At 40.3% G+C, this 20,795-nt stretch overlaps 1 protein-coding gene across 1 annotated transcript in view; it reads right to left on the bottom strand.

Moving 5' to 3' along the window:
- The window catches only part of RYK (receptor like tyrosine kinase), a 103,150-nt gene extending 83,399 nt beyond the window's left edge, over positions 1–19,751 (bottom strand). Inside the window, exon 1 of the mRNA XM_049629799.1 lies at positions 19,326–19,751. Coding sequence (XP_049485756.1) covers positions 19,326–19,554 — 229 coding nt within the window. The 5' untranslated portion in view covers positions 19,555–19,751. The remainder of the gene's footprint in view (positions 1–19,325) is intronic.
- Between the last annotated feature and the right edge of the window lie 1,044 nt (positions 19,752–20,795).

Raw genomic sequence — 20,795 nt, 5'->3', positions numbered from 1 at the left:
TAATTGCTACTAATTATTAGTGTTTCAAATATGACAATAGCAATTAAATGCAGCCTCAAAGCAAGGGTAGTAGATGGAAGGAGTGTTACCACTCCAAATCAGGTAAGCTCCAAAGAGGTGAAGTGGGCAATGAGGAATGGTTAGACAGGCAATAAGGGAGACAATCTATTCAGTAATGCTTTACTGAGCCACTCTGCAGCAAGCCAGGAAATAGGTAACTCTTTAGGAGACCAGGAAACAGAGACTGGTTTTGGTAGAGGACAGTGACTGAGAAAGAAGATTGGGGTGCCCTGGTGAGAAAAAGGAAGTTCCAAGGGCTAAGAAGAAGACCAAGTCTAAGTGGCCATTTCAATAAGTGCCTTATTTGGAAAAGAGACCTGGGAACTCGAACACCAGCATGGTCAAAGGAGGGATAAAGGGAGGGAAATAATAAAAGCAAGTCAGGGTATGAAGTTGTGGAGGATCATCTTATAAAGGTCAGGTGATTACAACAACCCCAATAAGTCAAAGATAATGTAAGTAAGTATCACAGATGTCAAAAGAGAAGAAGATGCTAAGTCACTGTCTTGGGGAAAAACAATCAAAATAGGAAAGGAAGGATGTCATGCATGATAAAAACTGGTCCCTTAATAACAATCCAAAAAGGAAATTAAGAAAACAATTCCATTTATGATAGCATCCAAAAGAATAAAGTACCTTACAATAAATTTAAACAAGGAAATTGAAGACTTAACAGTGAAAACTATAAAACATTGCTGAAAGAAAGTAAATTAGACTTATATAAGCGTTAAGTTATCCTATCTTCATGGATTGGAAGACTTACTATTGTTAAGGTGGCATTACTACCCAGAGGGATCTACCAGTACAAACTCTATCAAAATTCTAACTACTTTTTTTTTTTTTTTAGATAAATGGAAAAGCAGATTCTCAAATTAGTATGGAATTGCAAAGAGTCCCCAATAGCCAAAACAACCTTGAAAAATAACACAGTTGAAGAATTCACAATTCCTAATTTCAAAACTCACCACAAAACTCACCACAGGAACCAAAACAGTGTGGTACCAATATAACAACAGACATGTAAACCCATGGACTAGAACTGAGAATCCAGAAACAAACCTATATATTTCTAGCCAACTGATTTCTGACAAGGATGCCAAAACCATTTAATGAGGAAAGAACAGCCTCTTCAACAAATTATGCTAGGACAACTAGATAACCACAAACAAAAGATTGAAATTAGACCCCTAGCTCATACCATATAAAAACAATTCAAAATAGATCAGCAACCTAAATATAAGACCCAAAACTATAAAACTCTTAAAAAAAAAACAAGAATAAATCATTATGACCCTGGATTTATCAATGGATTCTTAGATATGTAACTAAAAGCATGAGCAATGGAAGTAGATAAACCAGACTTCATAAAAATTTAAAACTTCTGTGCATCAAAAGACATTATCAAGAAGCTGAAGATAACCTACAGAATGGAGGAAAATATTGCAAATTACGTGTCTGATAAAGGTCTTGTATCCATAATATATTAAGGACTCTTACAACTCAACAATGAAAAGACAAATCAGTTAAAAAATGGGTGTTGAGTAGACATTTCTTCAAAGAAGATACACAAATGGCCAAGAAACATAAAAAGATACTCAATATCATTAGTCATGAGATACAAATCAAAACCACTATGAGGTATCACTTCACACTCACTAGGATAGCTCTAAGCAAAAAAAAAAAAAAACCAGAAATTGGAAATGTTAGCAAAGATGTGGAGAAATGGAATTTTTATACATTACTGGTGCAAAATGCAAAATGGTTCGGCCACTGTGAAAAACAGTTTGGTGGTTCCTCAAAAAGTTAAATATTGGAGCTCATGGTTGGTTCAGTCAGTAAAGTATGCAACTCTTGACCTCAGAGTTGTGGGTTCAAGCCCCACATTAGGCACAGAGCTTACTTAAAAAAAAAAAAGTTAACTACAAAATTACCCACAATACCATTTCTAGGTATACATCCAAAATTGAAGACACTCAGTCAAGCACATTTATCCGTGTTCACAGCATCATTATTCACAGTAGTAAAAACGTGAAAACAGCCCAGATGTCCATCAACAGATAAATGGATTAAAAAAACTGATATATACATAGAATAGAATATTATTCAGCCATAGAAAGGAATGAAGTACTGATACATGCTATAATGTGGATGAACCTCCAAAACATTATGCTAAATAAAAGAAGCCAGACACAAAAGTCTCATATTATATGATTCCATTTATATGAAATATCCAGAATAAATAAATCCATAGGGATGGAATGCAAATTAGTGGCTGCCAGAGACTGCAGGGAGGGGGAGAAGAGTGTTTAATGGGTAAGGAGTTTTACTTTGGAGTAACAGAAATGTTTTTGGAATAAGAAGTGGTGGCTGCACATCATACACAACTAAATGTCGCTGAATTGCTCACTTTAAATAGTTTTATATTACATGAATTTCACCTCAACAAATTATTTTTAAGAAAGAGGAGTGCCTGGGTGGCTCAGCTGGTTAAGCGCAGACCTTTGCTCAGGTCATGATCTCACGGTGCATCAGGCTCTGTGTGGACAGCTCAGAGCCTGGAGCCTGCTTCAGATTCTGTGTCTCCCTCTCTCTGTGCTCCCCCTCCCCCGCTCTCAAAAATAACATAAACATTAAACATTAAAAAAAAAAAAAGAAAGAAAAAGCTGGCCTCTGCCCTGTAAATGGGAAGGGACTGTAATAAAATTGGCTTTCAGTGACTAGAAAGAATTATGAGGAAATTATCACTTACAAGAGAAATCAAGTCTCAATTAAGCTAAAGAGATAAAGAGATTATGAAAACAGTCAAACAGTCAAGAGACCTCAAGACCGAACTGGAACTGGAATCCTGCAAGATAATGTGAAAAGGTCAGCAAAAAAGAGCACAGAGCAGGCAAAGCAGAGTGGGTGGAGGGGTTCTGCTGGAAGGTGGACAGGACCAAGAGTGGACAGCCACAGAGTGAAAAAAGGCAGCATTTTGTTATTCAAATGAGTATAATTTTCCTATTCTAACAAAGGATGAAAAACATTTCAGTTGTTCAACTACAAAAACCAGACTTAAATTCTTTACTGCCAATTCCAGCAAAGTAGGAATGTTGTTCTTATTAGAAAATATGACATTTGCTCATAATTTTATTTTTAAACAACCCAAATTCAAAGCTGAAAAACCAAAGTTGTTCCCCAAAACTCTCAACTCCCATCAAGAAAATTTCATTTTTCGCTATACAATCTTAAGTTCAAACTTTAATTCAAGGTCCGTGTCCTACATGTTTTGGCCTGTTTAGCTCAAGTTCAAATAATTCAATAGTTCAAAAATTTTTCCAGATGACTTTAAAAGTTAACTATTGGTTTCCCAAGGCCACAACAATGGTTGAACAGTGCCAATGAGCAAACCATCTCCCGTTATAAAAAGAGCCACCTTTATAGCACTTAAAACACATTCCAGGAAGCTGTTCACATGTCTGTCTTCCCCACTACAATGTACACCTCACAGCAGGGCTAGGGTCTTAGAATATTTGTAGCTATTCAAATGTTAGATGCATGAATGGCAGCCTGTTGGAAAAATCAACTACATCAAAGATGAATCTAAAGGGAAATGGTATTTTAAAGAAAGTGTCAGGAATCAATTAAGGCAGAAAAACAAAAGTGATGTTGTGGAAACAGAACTAAAGCAGAGTTTTTGCTAATAAGTAACTGAGTGAACTTTGGCAATCAATTTTTTAACCATTTTCTCAAGGCATCAATTTTCTCAACTAATAAAACAAGAGAGTTAAACCAGATGATGTTAATGTCCTTCCCCAGCCACAAATTTCTACTATTCTATGATATCATCTATGATTTCCAAATGTCAGCCAAACCTCTATTATATTCTATGATATCATCCAGAGCTTCTAAATACTAGTCAAAACTTAAGTAAAAAATTTATTTAGTCAAGATAATCTTCCAGTTTCTTAGTACAGTGTAGTACATGAGCCAGGAGAAAAAAAAAGCCAACATCACTTATTATGTATAAAACCACTAAATACTCCGTATTTTAATCCACACTGAAAATAAATAAATAAATAAGAAGATCTTATTTCAAATATCCAAGTTTATGGAAACTAATAAGCTGAAATAGATACAATAAAATAATTTGTCCAGCAGGGGTCCTGGCTGGCTTAGTTGGTAGTGTGTGCAACTCTTAATTTCAGGGTTGTGAGTTTGAGCCCCACAATGGGTACAGAGATTGTTTAAAAGTAAAATATTAAAATAATAATAATAAGTCCATCAGAATCTAATAAATCTAGCTGTAGTCAAATTACAACTAGAAAATTAGCTGAGACCTGTTTAACTGCATTGTAAGACAAAGAATTTACAAATATTAGACTGTAGGAAAGAGGCATTCTTTCCTCATGATTAAAAAAGAAAAAGCACATAAATCTTCAATTCCTATAACTGTTCAAACAATAATCTTACAGAGTAAGTAAGATTTTTCATATAATCCTCTACCAATTCACCATTTTCCTCCAATCTTTCTCCTATAACCTTAAGCGTCTCCACAGAACTTAGCTGAGAGCATATACATGTACGCACAGAGAGTATAAAAAGAATAAAAGTTGAGCTTTTAAGAGAAAAACGATATGCCTAATGGACAACAGAAGACAATATAAATATGCCCCTCTCCCTCCACCCCCTTCCTGGCCAGGCCGCCTCATCTCCTGCCCAAGACTGGCCTCTTCCAAGGAAAGGCAAGCGGGCCCACCTCAGAGGTCGCTAGGGAGTCAACTTCAAGGAAGGGAATCTCCTGATCCCCCTGAGGAAAAGCCAGGCATCTGTAATCACAAAGCACCTTTCCCCACTTTGCCACTTTAGGAAGAAAACAGGATAATATGGTCAAAATCAATAGTTCACTTAAAAACAATCCACTTGGGGCACCTGGTAGCTCAGTCAGTTAAGTGTCTGACTCTTGCTCTTAGCTCAGGTCAAGATCTCATGGTTTGAGAATTCAAGCCCCAAGTCAAGCAGAGAGGAGTCTGCTTGGGATTCTCTCTCTCCTTCTCTGCTCCTTCTCTGCTCACACCCACGCATGCTCTCTCTCTCTCTCTCAAAGTAAGTAAACTTTTAAAAACTAAAAAGTAAAAAATAAAAAAAATCCATAAAAGAATTCTCCCAAAGATGTGACTTATGCCACATCTGCAGAGACAATAAAGGTACTTCACAAATCCTATCCAAGTATTAGTAAGTAACAAAAACAACCCATAATCTCCAGCATTATAACATAACATATGAAGCATGCCCTGCCATTGTGCTAGAATGTTCCAGTATCTGGCAAAAGATACTCTGGAAAATAACTTGTCATTGGTACCTGCCCTATTTAAATAAGAAAACAATCTGACCAGTTCAAACATGGATTGCAGGTACATCTCTGTAGTAGAGATGGAGTAAGTTACTGTTTGATTTGGTCACCATTTAACTTCTTTCATAGCCAACTCCCAATAGGAGTATGATCTCTGATCTCAGTCAGCCATGGAGGGCTCAAAGCACAATGGAGAACTCACAAACATCCCTTTCCCTGCCAGCAACTTGCATTGCAAAGTGCTAACTTGAAATCCAGTTCCAAAACTATGTGAATTCTCTTCTTAGGCAAGTCATTCAGCTCTCTGCTAAAAGTCCCATGAAGGCAGGGATATTTATGTTTTACTCACCAAAATATATTAAGCCCCTAAAATAAGGCCTAGTAAACAATGAATAAATAACTGTTTGGAGAGTTGAAAGTGTTGCTACTAAAGGCAATCAATCAACCAGATGATATCTAAGTGACCTCTTTTCCAAACATTCTATCATTTTGGTTTTCCTTCCAAAACATGCAAATCCCTCACCAACAACTAAACTAAACAGTTTTGAGGATTACATAGCATTTTCATATACATTATAGTAACTGTGGTAACAGACATCCTGTTGTAGTTGAAAAGTATCTCATCTTATATATGAAAACCAACACTCAGAAACAGGAATTAAACACCTGTATCTTAAGATGGAATTTAAACTTAAATATGAAGATTTCAAATTTAGAATTGTCCCACACATTATCTACTATATTCCCACATGTGCTTGGGTTTTTGTTTTCAAATTTTTATTTAAATTCTAGTTAGTTAACATATAGTGTAATATTGGTTTCTAGAGTAGAATTTAGTGATTCATCACTTACATATAACACTCAGTGCTCATCATAACAAGTGGCCTCCTTAATGCCCATCACCCATTTAGCCCATCCCCCACCCCAGCCCTCCATCAACCCTCAGTTTGTTCTCTATTGTTAAGAATCTCATGGTTTACTTCCCTCTCTTTTTTTTCCTTCCCATATGTTCACCTGTTTTGTTTATTAATTTCCACATGAGTGAAATCATATGGTATTTGTCTTTCTCTGACTTATTTTGTTTAGCATAATACACTCTAGTTCCATTCATGTTGTTGCAAAAAGCAAGGTTTCATTCTTTTCGATGGATGAGTAACATTCCATTGTATATATACACCACATCTTCTTTATTCATTCATCAGTCAATGGACACTTTGGCTCTTCCCAATGTTTAGCTATTGTTGATAATGCTGCTATAAACATCAGGGTTCATGTACCCCTTCAAATCTGTATTTTTGCATCCTTTGGGTAAATACCTAGTAGTGCAATTGCTAGGTCTGTAGGGTAGTTCTGTTTTTAACTTTTTGAGGAACCTCCATATTGTTTATTCCCAAATTTGCGTACATGTGCATGCACACATATACAAACCTTAAAATATTTTCCTTTAAGTTGGACTAAATTCTCTCCTTTGACAAATAGTTTAAGTTAGAAAAGATGCAAAAAATACTAATCCTTGGCGAGGCACCTAGTTGGCTCAGTTGATTAAACGACCAATTCTTGATTTCGGCTCAGGTCACAATCTCCACAGTTCGTGAGATCTAGCCCCGCGTCAGACTCTGCACTGACTGTGGAGCCTGCTTGAGATTCTCTCTCTCCCTCTCCCCTGCTCTGTCTCCAATAAACTAAAAAATAATCATCATCATCCTTGGCTATTTCCACTTCTAGACAAGATAGAATAATAGGACCAGACTAACTCTCTTGTCTGAGATAGCCAAGAACCATACAAAATATTAGAGTTCAGAAAGACAAGGACAGCTAGAGCATGCAGGATGAAATAACAGAGAGGAGAAAGTTACACGGAAAACTTCCAAAATCTGCAGAGGGCTGCCCTCCAGTCTTCAGTTAAGTACTGATCAGAGGATGCATAAGGAAGTTGCATGAGAACAGAGAAAGGATAAAATGTACAGTCTTACTTACATAGTAACTGGAATATCACCTACACCCACCAGCCAGACTGGAAAGCCTCATGATTCACACAGGTCACTGGAGAAAGTACACAAAAGAGTCTTTAACTCAGTAGTGGGGAATAATTAGCCTATACTGAGCACTGCTCCTGTCCTATCTAACAAGTCCTAAAAGCAAGATCTGGAGGATCAAACTGTTTCCAAGTACTTAACTGAGTCCAGAACAAAACCCAAGAATATTTATAGGAATACAAAAATATTCAGCACCCACCAGAGTAAAATTCCCAATGCCTCCCATCCAATCAAAAACTACTTGGCATGCAAAAACAAAACAAAACAAAAGCAAAATAAATAATTAAATAGATAGATGTTAGATAAACTAACTGAAACCAACCCAGAACCAGCAGAGATGTTAGAATTAGTAGAAAAAACATTTAAACAATTATTATAACTGTACTTCATTGGTCAAAAGTTAAGAAATATGGAAGACATAAAAAAACCCAAATCAAATTTCTAGAAATAAAAACTACAATGCATGTGATTAAAAAATACACTGGACAGAATTAATAGAAGCTTAAGCATTTCAGAAGAAAAGATGAGAAATCGTATTTCCCAGTTTTTAACAACTGGAAAAGGCTTCTGCCAGAATCTCTCTCAAATACTTCATATCCTTCAACTGTAGTGCAGACCAACAGTCTGCGGAGAGACTGCCACATGTCAAGGCATGGGGTGGCCTTAGTGCAGTATATGGGAAAGACAGAATGTGATGGGTACAGTGATACTGATTTGTTTGTACAGAATGTAGAGCTATGGAAGCCAAGATGGGATATACTTAACCCAGAGAGTAGGGTACAAGGAACAGAAACTTGAGAAAATTAGGCAACCTCAAAGAAAATAAAGTATTAATAACCAATTTATTTAAACTCCCATCCATAAACATAAGTCCAGTCCAACTCCCTTTTTGGATAATAACTCAGCAGGCAATGGGAAATGATAAAGAGAATGATGACTACCATAAGGCATAAGATGGTAAATCTCCTCTAAAAAGAAATCTGGTTTATTCATTCATTGAACTTTTACTGAACATCTACTACATGCCAGCTATTGTTTTAGGTGCTGGGGACATAGAGTGGAATGATATAAAAGGTCTTTAATCAAACAGAATTAACTTTTCTATAGAGGGAGACAAAAACGAGTATTAGATGCTTAAAATAGAACAGGATGATAAGAACAGAGTGGTACTTGGGGTCAAACGTAGGAAAGCAAGGCTGAGGCAGTGACTTTTTTTTTCTTTTGAGACACAGCTCACAAGCAGGGTACAGGCACAGAGGGAGAGAGAGAATCTGAAGCTTAGCGTGGAGCCCCAATGATCCCACGACCCTGGGATCATGACCTGAGCCTAAATCAAGAGTCAGGTGCTTAACTGAATGAGCCACCCAGGTGCCCCATAGGCAGTGACATTTTAAGTTGAGATCTGGAAGGCTCCAGCCTTGTGAAGATCTGGGGAAAGTATGTGAGGCAAAGCAACCATAAAAGGCAGACCCTAAGGTGAGAAAGAGCTTAGCACCAGAGGAACTAAGAACTAAACACATGGGGGGAGAGGGGATAAGAGAGGAAAGAGGCGGCAAGCAAGAGTCTTAATATAAACATTGACCTATAAATCAGAAAGATCTGAACAGCCTAGATGCTTGATATTTATGAATTGTTAATTTCTTGAGTGTGATAATGGTTATTATAAATTTTTAGATTCCCTATCTTTTAGAGATACATATTAAAATTTTTTTAATAAAATTATGTTTGAGGGGTGCCTGGGTCAGTTAAGTGTCTGACTCTTGGTTTCAGCTCAGGTCATGATCTCACAGTTCATGGGTTCAAGCCTTATATCTTGGGATTCTCTCTCACTCCCACTCTCTCTACTCCTCCCTTGCTTGCTCTCTCTCTCAAAATAAAAAAATAAACTTAAAAAAAAATAATGTTTGAGTTTCCTTCAAATAATCCAAGTGGGGAATCAGGGAAGTAAGAGCAAAGGAGTAGACTGGGGAGTGGAGTGGTATATACCCAAAAAAACTGGCCATGAGTTGATAACTGTTGAAGCTGGATGATGGGTACACAGAGGTTTGTTATACTAGTGTACTTCTGAATGTCTAAACTTTTCCATAATAAATACATTTTTAAAAGCAAATTGATTTAAAATAAATTGGAATTTTGGGGGTGATAAAACTATTCTATACAATACTTTGGTGGATACATGATACTATGCATTTGTCAAAACCCATATAACTACAATAAAGTGAACTTTAACGCATGCAAATTAAAAAAAAAAAAATCATGTAGGAGGTCAAGGAATACCAGGGTGAAATACGACCCTTTCCAGAACCAGCTTTTGTGGGACCCAAATGCATCGATAAGCTTTCATCTATAAAGTACAAAGCCCCAAGGTCTAAGTCAGCACAGTATGCAAAATTTAATATGGTTGAGTATCCATCCCTTTGTCTAGGGAAAGGGCTGAAGACTTTCACAAAATAAGGCTGAGAATCCCTGATATTTCTTTTGCCAGCAACTTCTACGTGAAAACTGAATTACTATTGCTTGTAAACTTAATGGTAATATCTCACTGTCGTTTGCTTTCCTTGCAAGGAGATTACTACACAGCCATTACCATAAGCAAATAATAAATACCACCAGTAAATTTTACAACTCTGAAAGAAAGTTGGGACAGGTATCCCTCCTCCCCCCAAAAAAGGAAAGGTGGTCACCGTTTTACACTACCATATTTCATTTCATGTAAAGTGTACCATTATTTTTTTGTGGCACTAAGAAAGAAATAGAACTGTCAATTAACTGAATACTTACCATTGAGTATAAAATGGTTCCAATTTCAGAGATGTCCAAACATGGGAAAACTGTACATCATATAATGAATGAAACATGGCATTCAAAAAGTTCATGAGTTGGGCCCCATCTCAGATCTCCTAAACAAATTGCTCAGGATAGGTCTAGGAATTCATATTTTGTTAGAGTTTCTCAGATGATTCTGGTTAGATAAACACTAAGTAAACTGCTAGCCTTCAGAGGCAGCACAGAAAGAAAGCATGCACTCTGGAGTCACATAGCCCCAGACATCTCTGTGACCTCCAGCAAATTCTGTAATTTCCCAGAGCCTCAGCTTTATCTATTTAAAAAAAATGTCAATGCCACCACCTACTTTGTATGACTGACTAAAGGAGAACACATGTGAAGTACTTGGTTCACATGTGAACAAGAGGTATACTAAGAGGTATACTTGGTTCACATGTGAACAAGAGGTATAGCAAGAGGTATACTAAAACACACATATTTATATAAGAATATATTTATTTATAAACAAGACATAACATTTATTTTATGAACAAACATGGGACCTAGAAACTACTTTTAAGAAATATTCTTGGGAATGCAAGCTGATGCAGCCACTCTGGAAAACAGTATGGAGGTTCCTCAAAAAACTAAAAATAGAACTACCCTACGACCCAGCAATTGCACTACTAGGCATTTATCCATGAGATACAGGTGTGCTGTTGGAAGGGACACATGCACCCCCATGTTTATAGCAGCACTATCAACAATAGCCAAAGTATGGAAAGAGCCCAAATGTCCATCGATGGATGAATGGATAAAGAAAATGTGGTATATATATACAATGGAGTATTACTCGGCAATCAAAAAGAATGAAATCTTGCCATTTGCAACTACATGGATGGAACTGGAGGGTATTATGTTAGGTGAAATTAGTCAGAGAAAGACAAAAATCATAGGACTTCACTCATGAGGACTTTAAGCGATAAAAGGGATGAACATAAGGGAAGGGAAACAAAAATAATATAAAAACAGGGAAGGGGACAAAACAGAAGAGACTCATAAATATGGAGAACAAACTCTGGGTTACTGGAGGGGTTGTGGGAGGGGGGGATGGGCTAAATGGGTAAGGGGCATTAAGGAACCTACTCCTGAAATCATTGTTTCACTATATGCTAACTATTTTGGATATAAATTTTTAAAAATAAAAAATAAAATTAAAAAAAAAGAAGAAGAAATATTCTACCACTCAGCAGTATCACTTGCTGGGCACAATACAAAGAATCATTCACTAAGTATATATTATGTAACTCAGCAATATACACACACATTTGTTTTGGCACATCACATTTTAAGGGGTCCCACAATAAATCAAAGTTGTTTAATAACATTTTGATCAGAAAATATTGTACTTGATTTGCATCAACAAGGGTAACACAAAAAAAGCATACGTTTTTAAGTGTAATAGAATTTCAGAGTAGCCAAAGGCTCTATTTCATGTCCAAGTTTTTGTTTTGTTTTGTTTTGTTTTGTTTTAGTATGTATAACTGGCAAGTTTTGTCACAACACTGGCATAAGTGCATTAAAACCACAAAAGTAATGCTATGGAATTTCTCAATTCAGGGTGCTCAAAGAAATACCCATGTTTCATTTGTTTCTAAAGTGACCCTTAAAATCCAAACAGTATTTTAGGCAGCACCTCCAAAATTGAGTAGTCAACTCAGGATGTGACTCACAGGGGACAGGTTTAGCCATAATTGGATAGAGTTCTCCCACATGTGTAGCATGAAGAAGGGGGGGAAAAACTCAAAACCCACAATTGCACAATGTCTCAGCCTAACTCTCCCAATGAAGAACACATGGACTCAAATTAATGCTGCATCGATGCCACCAACCACACCCAAAACACCCAGGTCTAAGAGTTTGCTTCAGGGTGCTAACTCAACTCCAATAACAATCACCCACACCTCCTCAGGTCATGCCAGACCCATCGGTAGGGAGGACACCCTCACTGCCCTCCCCGACCAAGCACTTGGCCTAAGGTTTAAGAGGAAAGAGAGGTGCTGGGAGGAGTGGAACACATGGCTCATCTCATTTTTCTTTCCATCAACCACCTCCCAAAAGAGAAGAGTCCCTCAGTTCAGCAGCCCAAATCTGAAACCTTAGCGTCCTCTGTGACTCCTCTCTTCTCTTTAGCCCTCAGGTCTCTCCCCACTACGTGGTTTTCCAAACTCCCTGCAAATTCCTCACCAATCTATCCCACTCCTTCAACTGCCCTAGTTGATCCCTCTTATCACCACAAGGCTGACTCTGTCCCATTTCCCAGATCCAGCTTATCTGTATCGAAGCCCCTTTTCACCGGAGCCAGTCATCTTTTCTGTAACCCAGTCCTATTTGTGCACGCTCCTTTCCTAAATTCAGCAGCTCCTCATTACCTACAAGATAAAATTCAAATTCCTAATCCAATTTTAACCTAATTCCCAGCTTTATATTCTCCCTGGCTTTGCCAATTTTTCTCATTTTAGCCATATTAGATTTTTCCTACTTCCCGATTTCACACCCATCTGCTTCTATACATCTATAGCTTTTTCAAGCTATCTTCTCTACCCGGCATGAACTGCTCCTCTTTTCTGCCTATAAAACCCATCCTGAAGATGAATTTCAAATGCCTCAGTTCCTGGAACACTTTCCCTAAAATCTCTAAGCCTCTCTCCTCTTCCCCTTCTAAAGTCAAAAGTAATCACTCCTACAATAAAAGTACCCACTCCTCCAATAAAAGTAATCACTTCTTACTTATGTCAATCAGCAGTATAACTCTTATCTCAGTGTTATAGTTATCAATATAACAGTCTCCCCTACAAAATTCCCAATTCTTCAAGAAAAGGAATTTAATAATTCTGAATCGCTATTTTCTCCCTCAATATATGGTACTTGGTTGAGCTTCAAAAATTTTGACTGGACTGATTTGGAGAGCACTGATCTCATCTTGTATTAAACTGATTTTAAATAAGATATGAACAATGCTTAATTCTTTCAGAGGGTATTTATTTAAAAGAAAAGTAAGTTACCCAAACTGAATTTCTAATTGGTGAAAGGCAGAATCTATTCTTAGAAGACCCCTGACCCTTACAAATCCCTATCACTACCATGACTGCTGCCATAACCAGTTTATACCATACTGCTTACCCCTCAGCATTTTATTCCCAAACCCTTAGCACTGCCCCAGTCACATGCCAGTTTCACAAGTCCTGGATTTCCAGGGAACTGAGTACTATTAGAATTATCAATTAGAGAACATGGGAGGATGCAGATAATAGTCAAGACCACAAACATGAGGCAGTGGGCTTTCAGATTCTACTTCTTGGGTATTTTTGGTTAATCATTGCTCCTCCAGAGCTCACAAGGAGGCAAGATGGATTCTGGATTCAGGCATGACTAAGTCAAGACCTGACCCTCTACCAAAGGGTCCCAAATCAAAGTCCTCAACAGTAAAAATGGGGAAATGGACATGGCAGCCTGTTAAGAGTAAATGAGAGCAATGAAACTAGGCCTGAGGAAACAGGGATGCCACCACATGGAGAGTAAAACCTCCTGAGGCTTTTGGAGTCTCTGTACACGTAGACTTCCATCAGGACTATATGCCTTACAATCAAGGAAGTGGGTTAGTTACATACTTCCGCCAAGCCTGTTTCCTCATCTATAAAATGGAAATAACAATATATATTTAAAACAGGAATTACCTTTGTGCCTGACAGAGGGAAAAGATTGCTACATGTCAGCAGCAATCTAAAAAGTGTCAACTACTAGTCTTCTAAATATTATTCCAAAAAAAAAAAAAAAGAAAAAGAAAGAAAGAAAAAAAAAAAAAAAACCTGTTATACATCAACAGCTCTTCAATAGTCAAAGCCCAATCCTGGGGCACCTGGGTGGCTCAGTCGGCTAAGCGTCCGACTTTGGCTCAGGTCATGATCTCGCGGCCCGTGAGTTCAAGCCCCGCGTCGGGCTCTGTGCTGACGGCTCAGAGCCTGGAGCCTGTTTCAGATTCTGTGTCTCCCTCTCTCTCTGACCCTCCCCCATTCATGCTCTGTCTCCCCCTGTCTCAAAAATGAATAAACGTTAGAAAAAAACATTAAAAAAAAAAAAGCCCAATCCTGCCATTTACATATTGTGAAATGACCACTCACCTTTATCCCCATTTCTTCCCCAACTCCCTGAAAGGAAACTAATGAAATCACAAAGACATTAAACCACAAAGACAAACACAAAGGGGAAAAAGACAACACCACATCATAAATTTCAACAAACTTTTTCAGGAGGGGAGCCAGGTGAAGAAGTGGTCACTGCTCCTCAGGACCCCTCAGGCACCAAAGGCCAGCCTGAGGCTCAGGCTTGACAAAGAGGAGCTTCTATAAGGGGTGGGCTCCCAGATCCAGCAGGAGACCTTAAGTTTTTTCTGAAGAAACTGAACCACAGAGGCAGAAGAACAATAAAGAGAAGTCCAAATCTATACCGAAAATGGTGGCACCCTCCATCCCTACTTAACCAGATAACCCAAACCCGGACAATCAGTGTATTGCCAAACACACCAGAGGCAGGCTACTGGAGATACCTTCTCTGCAGACACTAGTCCCAAGGAGGATGTGAAGGTACTGTTATGTGAGGTAGATGCCCCATAAAGTCTACCTGTACTCCAAGGGAAGTCGTGAGACCACCAGCACACACACTCTCTCTCCTGATCAACTTTCCAGCATCTCACTCTTAATTGTAGACAGCCAAGGACCACCAGATGTTTGTGATGTCAACAAACATAAAAAGAAATGAATAAGCACACTGGAGGAAGCAGAAGAAATATTAAAAACATATTAAACATATAGAAAAAATGAAAATCAAATAGACACATACCTCAAAGATAAAATATCCATAAAATAAGAATAAAATGGAAACAGAAAATGAAATTAAATGGAAATGAAACCAGAGAACAAAAACCTTCTGAAATTTAAAAACACCACCATTAAAATTTTTTAAATAAAAGCCTATAAAATTGAGAAGATCCCCTTGCTACTTTCCACATCCAAATACAAAGATATAAGTAACAGACAACATAAGTTAAGAGTATCTCGGGGCGCCTGGGTGGTGCAGTCGGTTAAGCGTCCGACTTCAGCCAGGTCACGATCTCGCGGTCCGTGAGTTCGAGCCCCGCGTCAGGCTCTGGGCTGATGGCTCGGAGCCTGGAGCCTGTTTCCGATGATTCTGTGTCTCCCTCTCTCTCTGCCCCTCGCCCGTTCATGCTCTGTCTCTCTCTGTCCCAAAAATAAATAAAAAACGTTGAAAAAAAAAATTTAAAAAAAAAAAAAAAAAAAAAGAGTATCTGAAGATCAATTCCAGGATATTCAATAATCAAACCAACACGTGTCTCAAAAAGAAAAAACAAAAAATAAAGGGTAGGAAATTATCAAAGTAATAGACATTCTCGAAAACTGAAAAAATATGAGTCTATAGGCCAAAGGGCCTATAGACATAAAATATGTCTATAAAATAAAATAGACAACAGGTGAGAAGAAGGACCCACACAAAAACTTACAAAATTTCAGAATGCTGGAGAAAAAGATGCTTACCTTCAATTAAAAAAAAAAAAAAAAAAAGGAAAGAAAAGAAAACAAAGAAAAATAAAAGGAATCAGATGGCTCTGGATTTTTCATCAGAAACCGTTAAAGCCAGGGGCACCTGGGTGGCTCAGCTGGTCCACTTCGGCTCAGGTCGTGAGTTCAAGCCTCACATCGGGCTCCACACTGACAGTGACAGCCTGCTTGGGATTCTCTTTCCCTCTCTCTCTGCCCCTTTGCTGCTCGCTCTTGCTCTCGCTCCCTCAAAATAAATAATAAACTTAAAAAAAAAAAAAAACCTTTATAAAGCCAGAAACTGTGAAAATGTCATCAAAATTATGGAAAAAAATATTTTCAGCCTACTATTCTAAATTTAGCCTAATCATCTATAAAGCATCTATAAATCATCTAGAAAGTATCTAGCGTAGACACCTTCAGACATGCAAGGCCTCAAATAATTTACTTACCATGGAAGCCACTGAGGGTACCCTTTAGCAAATGAGGCAAACCAAGAAAAAGAAAACAAGTGATCCAGGAAACAGGCTCCAAGGCAGAAGAGAAGGGAACAGAAATCACAGAAAAAAACAATACTACTGTCCAGACTGGAGCAAGAGAATGGAAGGCTCCTAAGCAAGGGAGTCTCTAAGAGGAAACCAAGTGGAACTGAGGGATGATTTGTGCTACCTGGAAAAAATATCAAAAGGCACTGAACATATTTCTTGGAGTGTTTGAGGAATGTAGCCATAGATACACGAAAAACTAATCAAAAACTTGAAGGCAATTATTTGCTCCAGGGAAAACAAAAAAAACAGAGAAAAACCCCCACATAATCTGGCATCACTATTTAACTCAGAAGTGAGCAATAAATTTTTACACAATAATGTAATTTCTGATGGTTGGTTTTACTAAAAATTGTTATGTAGCTATATTGAGGGACAGAGAGAGAACAGGGCAAGTGATCAATTATGATACTAGAAAGTCAAGTCCCTATTCTACATTAATTTCAAAATATGAAAGTAAAAACCAGGAAAATAAATGAACAGAACTATAACTGATATGAGATGGTGGCTTCCACTGTAAAATAGGACGTGGAGGATAAAGAGGCTAAGGGTAGAACACTGTTGTTTTATGTTAAGCCTTTTAGCACTATTTGATTTTTTTAACTGTGTGCATATATTAATTGGATTAAAACAACAACCTATTCTCATATCAAAGGCAATTAGTTCAATTTATAAAGCTGTCATTATCAACTTCACTTACAAGTTTTTTATTTGGAATTCCAAACTCATTGTCTTAGATATATTACAAAATGATGGTTAGTTTCCCAAGTCAGCGTTCAGAGGCATTTAACCCATCATGATACAAAAATATGGTACAAACTATTATTTCAAGTAGTCTTAAACACCGTAAGAGTTTCTGTGAGAAACTGCAGTCTGAGAACTCAATATGCCTCGTACAGATCTGAACCCTACCCACTTGTTCTTCTGCCCTCAGGGGCAGCCAAGGAATACTTTAAAGGTAGAATGGATGAGGGAGATGGACATGGATCTGGCAAGAAGGAGAGTCAGACTCGCAGTTAACAGGTCCACTCTATTTGCATTAAAGAAAATACTACTGGAGGTCCCTCTTGCCCCAGAGGTTGGTCAGTGAGGCGATCTTCCCTCCCCTCTTCCCCACAGCCCATTCCTGGGCAGAACCTGGATGCTCACCAGTCGGGTGACAAATACATACACATCATTTCAAGTATTAATTAGCAATGATTTCTTTTCCACCATGCCATAATAAAACCTCTATACAAACAATATCTTCATTACACTTAATAAAACTTTGTGGCCTATGTCAACATTATGTTTAATTTTTTTTAATGATTATAAATTGTGTGACCTTGAGAAAGTTACTTAAAGCCTCACTTTTCTCAACTCTAAAATGGAAATAATGGTGTCTACTTAACTGGGTCATAAAAAAATTAGAGGAAATGATGTGTACAAAACATAAAGGGGCAGGTAAATGGCAGGCACTCAATCAATGTTAGCCTCTGGTTGTTCCCTGTCCTTCATCCCCAACCTGGCTGGTTTCTAACACGTATTCTTACATATAAACAAAGCCACAAATCATATGCAGTACATGCTTTTACCAAAAACAAAAACAAAAACCTTTAAAACCCATGCATAATGCATTAATTTTTAAAAATAATTATGTGATACGAGTCGATTTATAAGTATTTTTCCTAAATCTTAGTTTTATGTTCCAAGTACTAACCTAATTTGCAGTTTTAATTCATCTCAACTAAATTTAGCTTATTCAACTAGACTAAAAAGAGGATTAAGAAGGGCAGGACATTACAGAAACTCAGCATTCTTCTTTGATTAAAGACTACAAACCCATGTATGTAACAACGTGTAAACAGACTGCTGCAAGCAATACCATTTCAACTTTGAGTTGACCTCAAGAAAGTCTTATAAACTTAAAAAAAAAAAAGAATAAAACTGACAGATAATGGATGATAAAAAAAAAAAATTCCCCCCCCCCCCCATCACACAGACACACCACAAACTCGAGATTAAATGAAGAGGGGGGATATGTTATTCTGTGCCACAACACACAAAAGAAAGTCTAACACACAAAGAAATGTCTAGGTATCTGCAACAACCAAAGACTTCCCATTCGGGGCCATTTCTCTCAGACCTTCCTCTAAGGCTCATTTCCAGAATCCACAGTCTCAGCACAAGAACACCATTATTTTTCAAATCAATTCCCCAAACGACAAAGCTAATTACGTACAACAGAACAACCAACTGACCCAAAGCTAAGTTCTCCTTTCCCTACAAGGTATTCAAAGGAGAGAGGCCCTGAACAAACAGTCCACAGTCCAACACATCCAAGACAAGAACCAAAAAGATACTGGAGAAGTTAGCAGGTCTGCTACCGGAAGATTCGTTCACCGTTTAAAATTATGCTTTTCGGTCACAAGATTTGGAGACTGCCACTAACGTGTAGTGCCCTTTCTCCCTTCCCCCCCTCCCGCCTCATTAAAAAAAAAAAAAAGTATGGGAACAAGAAAGTAAGAGCACAGTATTGTGGTCATCAAAACCACAGGCAAGAATTTGCAGGTTTGGTCTAAATAAACGTGGACTCGAGGTATCCAAAATCCAGGGCCCTAGAATGACACGCATCAGGAATGGTCAAAGAAACTTGGTGCGGCAGGGAAGAAAAGTTAGGGCGCTTGACTGCGGAATAGGGCCAAAGGCTGAAGGGGCTGTGAGGAGGACGGAACGGGGTGGATCCCAGGTCTTTCGCGGCGGGGCAGCGAGGGCGAAGGGGGTAGGCCGGAAGGCTGACCTGGGGCGGGGGCCGGGCAGGGACCACACCTCCCGGCCAGCGAGGCAGGCAAAGGCCAAGGCCCGGGGACGACCCTGAGTACTGGGACGTGACCTGCTCGCGGTTCCCGGCCCGCGGACTGGGCCGCAGGCAGCCGGAAGCAGCCGGGGTCGGGCCCGACCTGCCCACTCCGGAGCAGGCGCCCCTACTCACCAATGAGCCGGCGCACCTCGTCCTCGCTCAGGTAGAGGCTCACGCTGGGCCCGGCGGCCGCCGGCGACAGCGCAGGAGGCCGCGGGGCCGGGGCGGCGGCGGCGCCGGGCGCGGGTAGCAGCGGCAGGACCGCGAACAGGAGCAGCAGCGGCGGCGGCGGGGCCCTCAGGCCGCGGGTCCCGGGGAGGCGGCCCCGGCCCCGCGGCCCCGATCGCGCCGTCCCGCGCATGGCCGCCGCCGCCGCCGCGGAGGAGCTTTGGCTTCCCGCCGCGCCGCCACCACCCACCCCCGGCTCCGAGCCCCTCACAGCCCCGAGCCGGGGGCGGTCGCCCAGCTCATCGCGCCGCCGGCCCGTGGCAGCCGGACGCCGCTTCAGACCGCCAGAGCGCGCCGCCGCCGCCGCCTCCTCGGCAGCATCATCCACTGTGGAGGGCTGGCCGCGGAGGCGCGCCCGTGCGCGCCGCCGCCGCCCCCCGAGAGCGCGTACGCACGCACAGTCCGCTCTGTGCTGGCCGCGGCCGGGCTGGGAGCGCTTTGATTTTCAAGTGCCGCCGCGGGCTCGGGGCATTCTGGGCACCCTCTGAAAGGGAGCCTATCCCCACCTTACGTTGTCACCAGCCTGAGGTTTCCTTGCCTGTTGCCTGTAACACCCCCGCTTCCCCCTTCCGCCCCGACACAGAGTCCAGACAGGCAGGCAGGCAGGCCCCGGCCTCGTCTGCGGCTGAGTGGGGTCCCAGCTCCAGGGAAATGCTTGATGCGGTCGCTCAGGTTTGCATAAGAGAAACCTGCTTTTTCTTAGAAAATGGAGAAAAATGGAAAGCACCTTTTATCCTACCATCGGAGGTAACATCAACATTTCTGTGTCAGTTTCCATGTATAAATATTATATGCTTTTATTCTCCAAAAAGATCCTGCTCAGCAAACTTTAGTAACCTTATTCTTAGACCTTACGAAGTTTTATTTTTCATGATCGTTGTGCGCCCCCGTTATCAACCCTATCTGGGGTTGTTAACCTGTGGTGCGCAGTAGTGTGTGTCTGTTTTTCTCTGAGTGTGCTTGAGCACACACAGAGAAGTGCTCTGTACGTTTCATCGTTTGTTCTAGCGAGACCCTGTCGCCCAAAGAGGTTAAGAATCGGGAATACGCCTCTGCTTTTCGAAAGGCAGCCTAAGCAACCTGTGCTCGGACCTCCAGGTCTCGGGGTGCATTTATGTGAGCACCTACCATCGTGCTCAAACATGCTCCAAGCGCCCCCTCTCTCGGCTGAGAGTTCCAAACGTCCTAGCCCGGCCGGGTCACATCGCCCCTGCGGGCAGGTCCAAGCCCCGACCCGCGCCAGCTGCTCGAGGGGCAGGCGGGGTTTCTGAGCGCAGTTGCTGCTCCTGAAGAGAGGCCCTGGGAGGCGGCTATTTTTATCCTCTTGAGGGAAGCGGGGGGGGGGGGGGGGGGGGGGGGGGGGGGGGGGGGGGG

This window comes from Panthera uncia, chromosome C2 (assembly GCF_023721935.1).
Source record: "Panthera uncia isolate 11264 chromosome C2, Puncia_PCG_1.0, whole genome shotgun sequence".
NCBI classification, from domain to species: Eukaryota; Metazoa; Chordata; class Mammalia; order Carnivora; family Felidae; genus Panthera; species Panthera uncia.
Note: the sequence above shows the minus strand (reverse complement) of the source record. Positions and strands in the feature narration are given on the sequence as shown.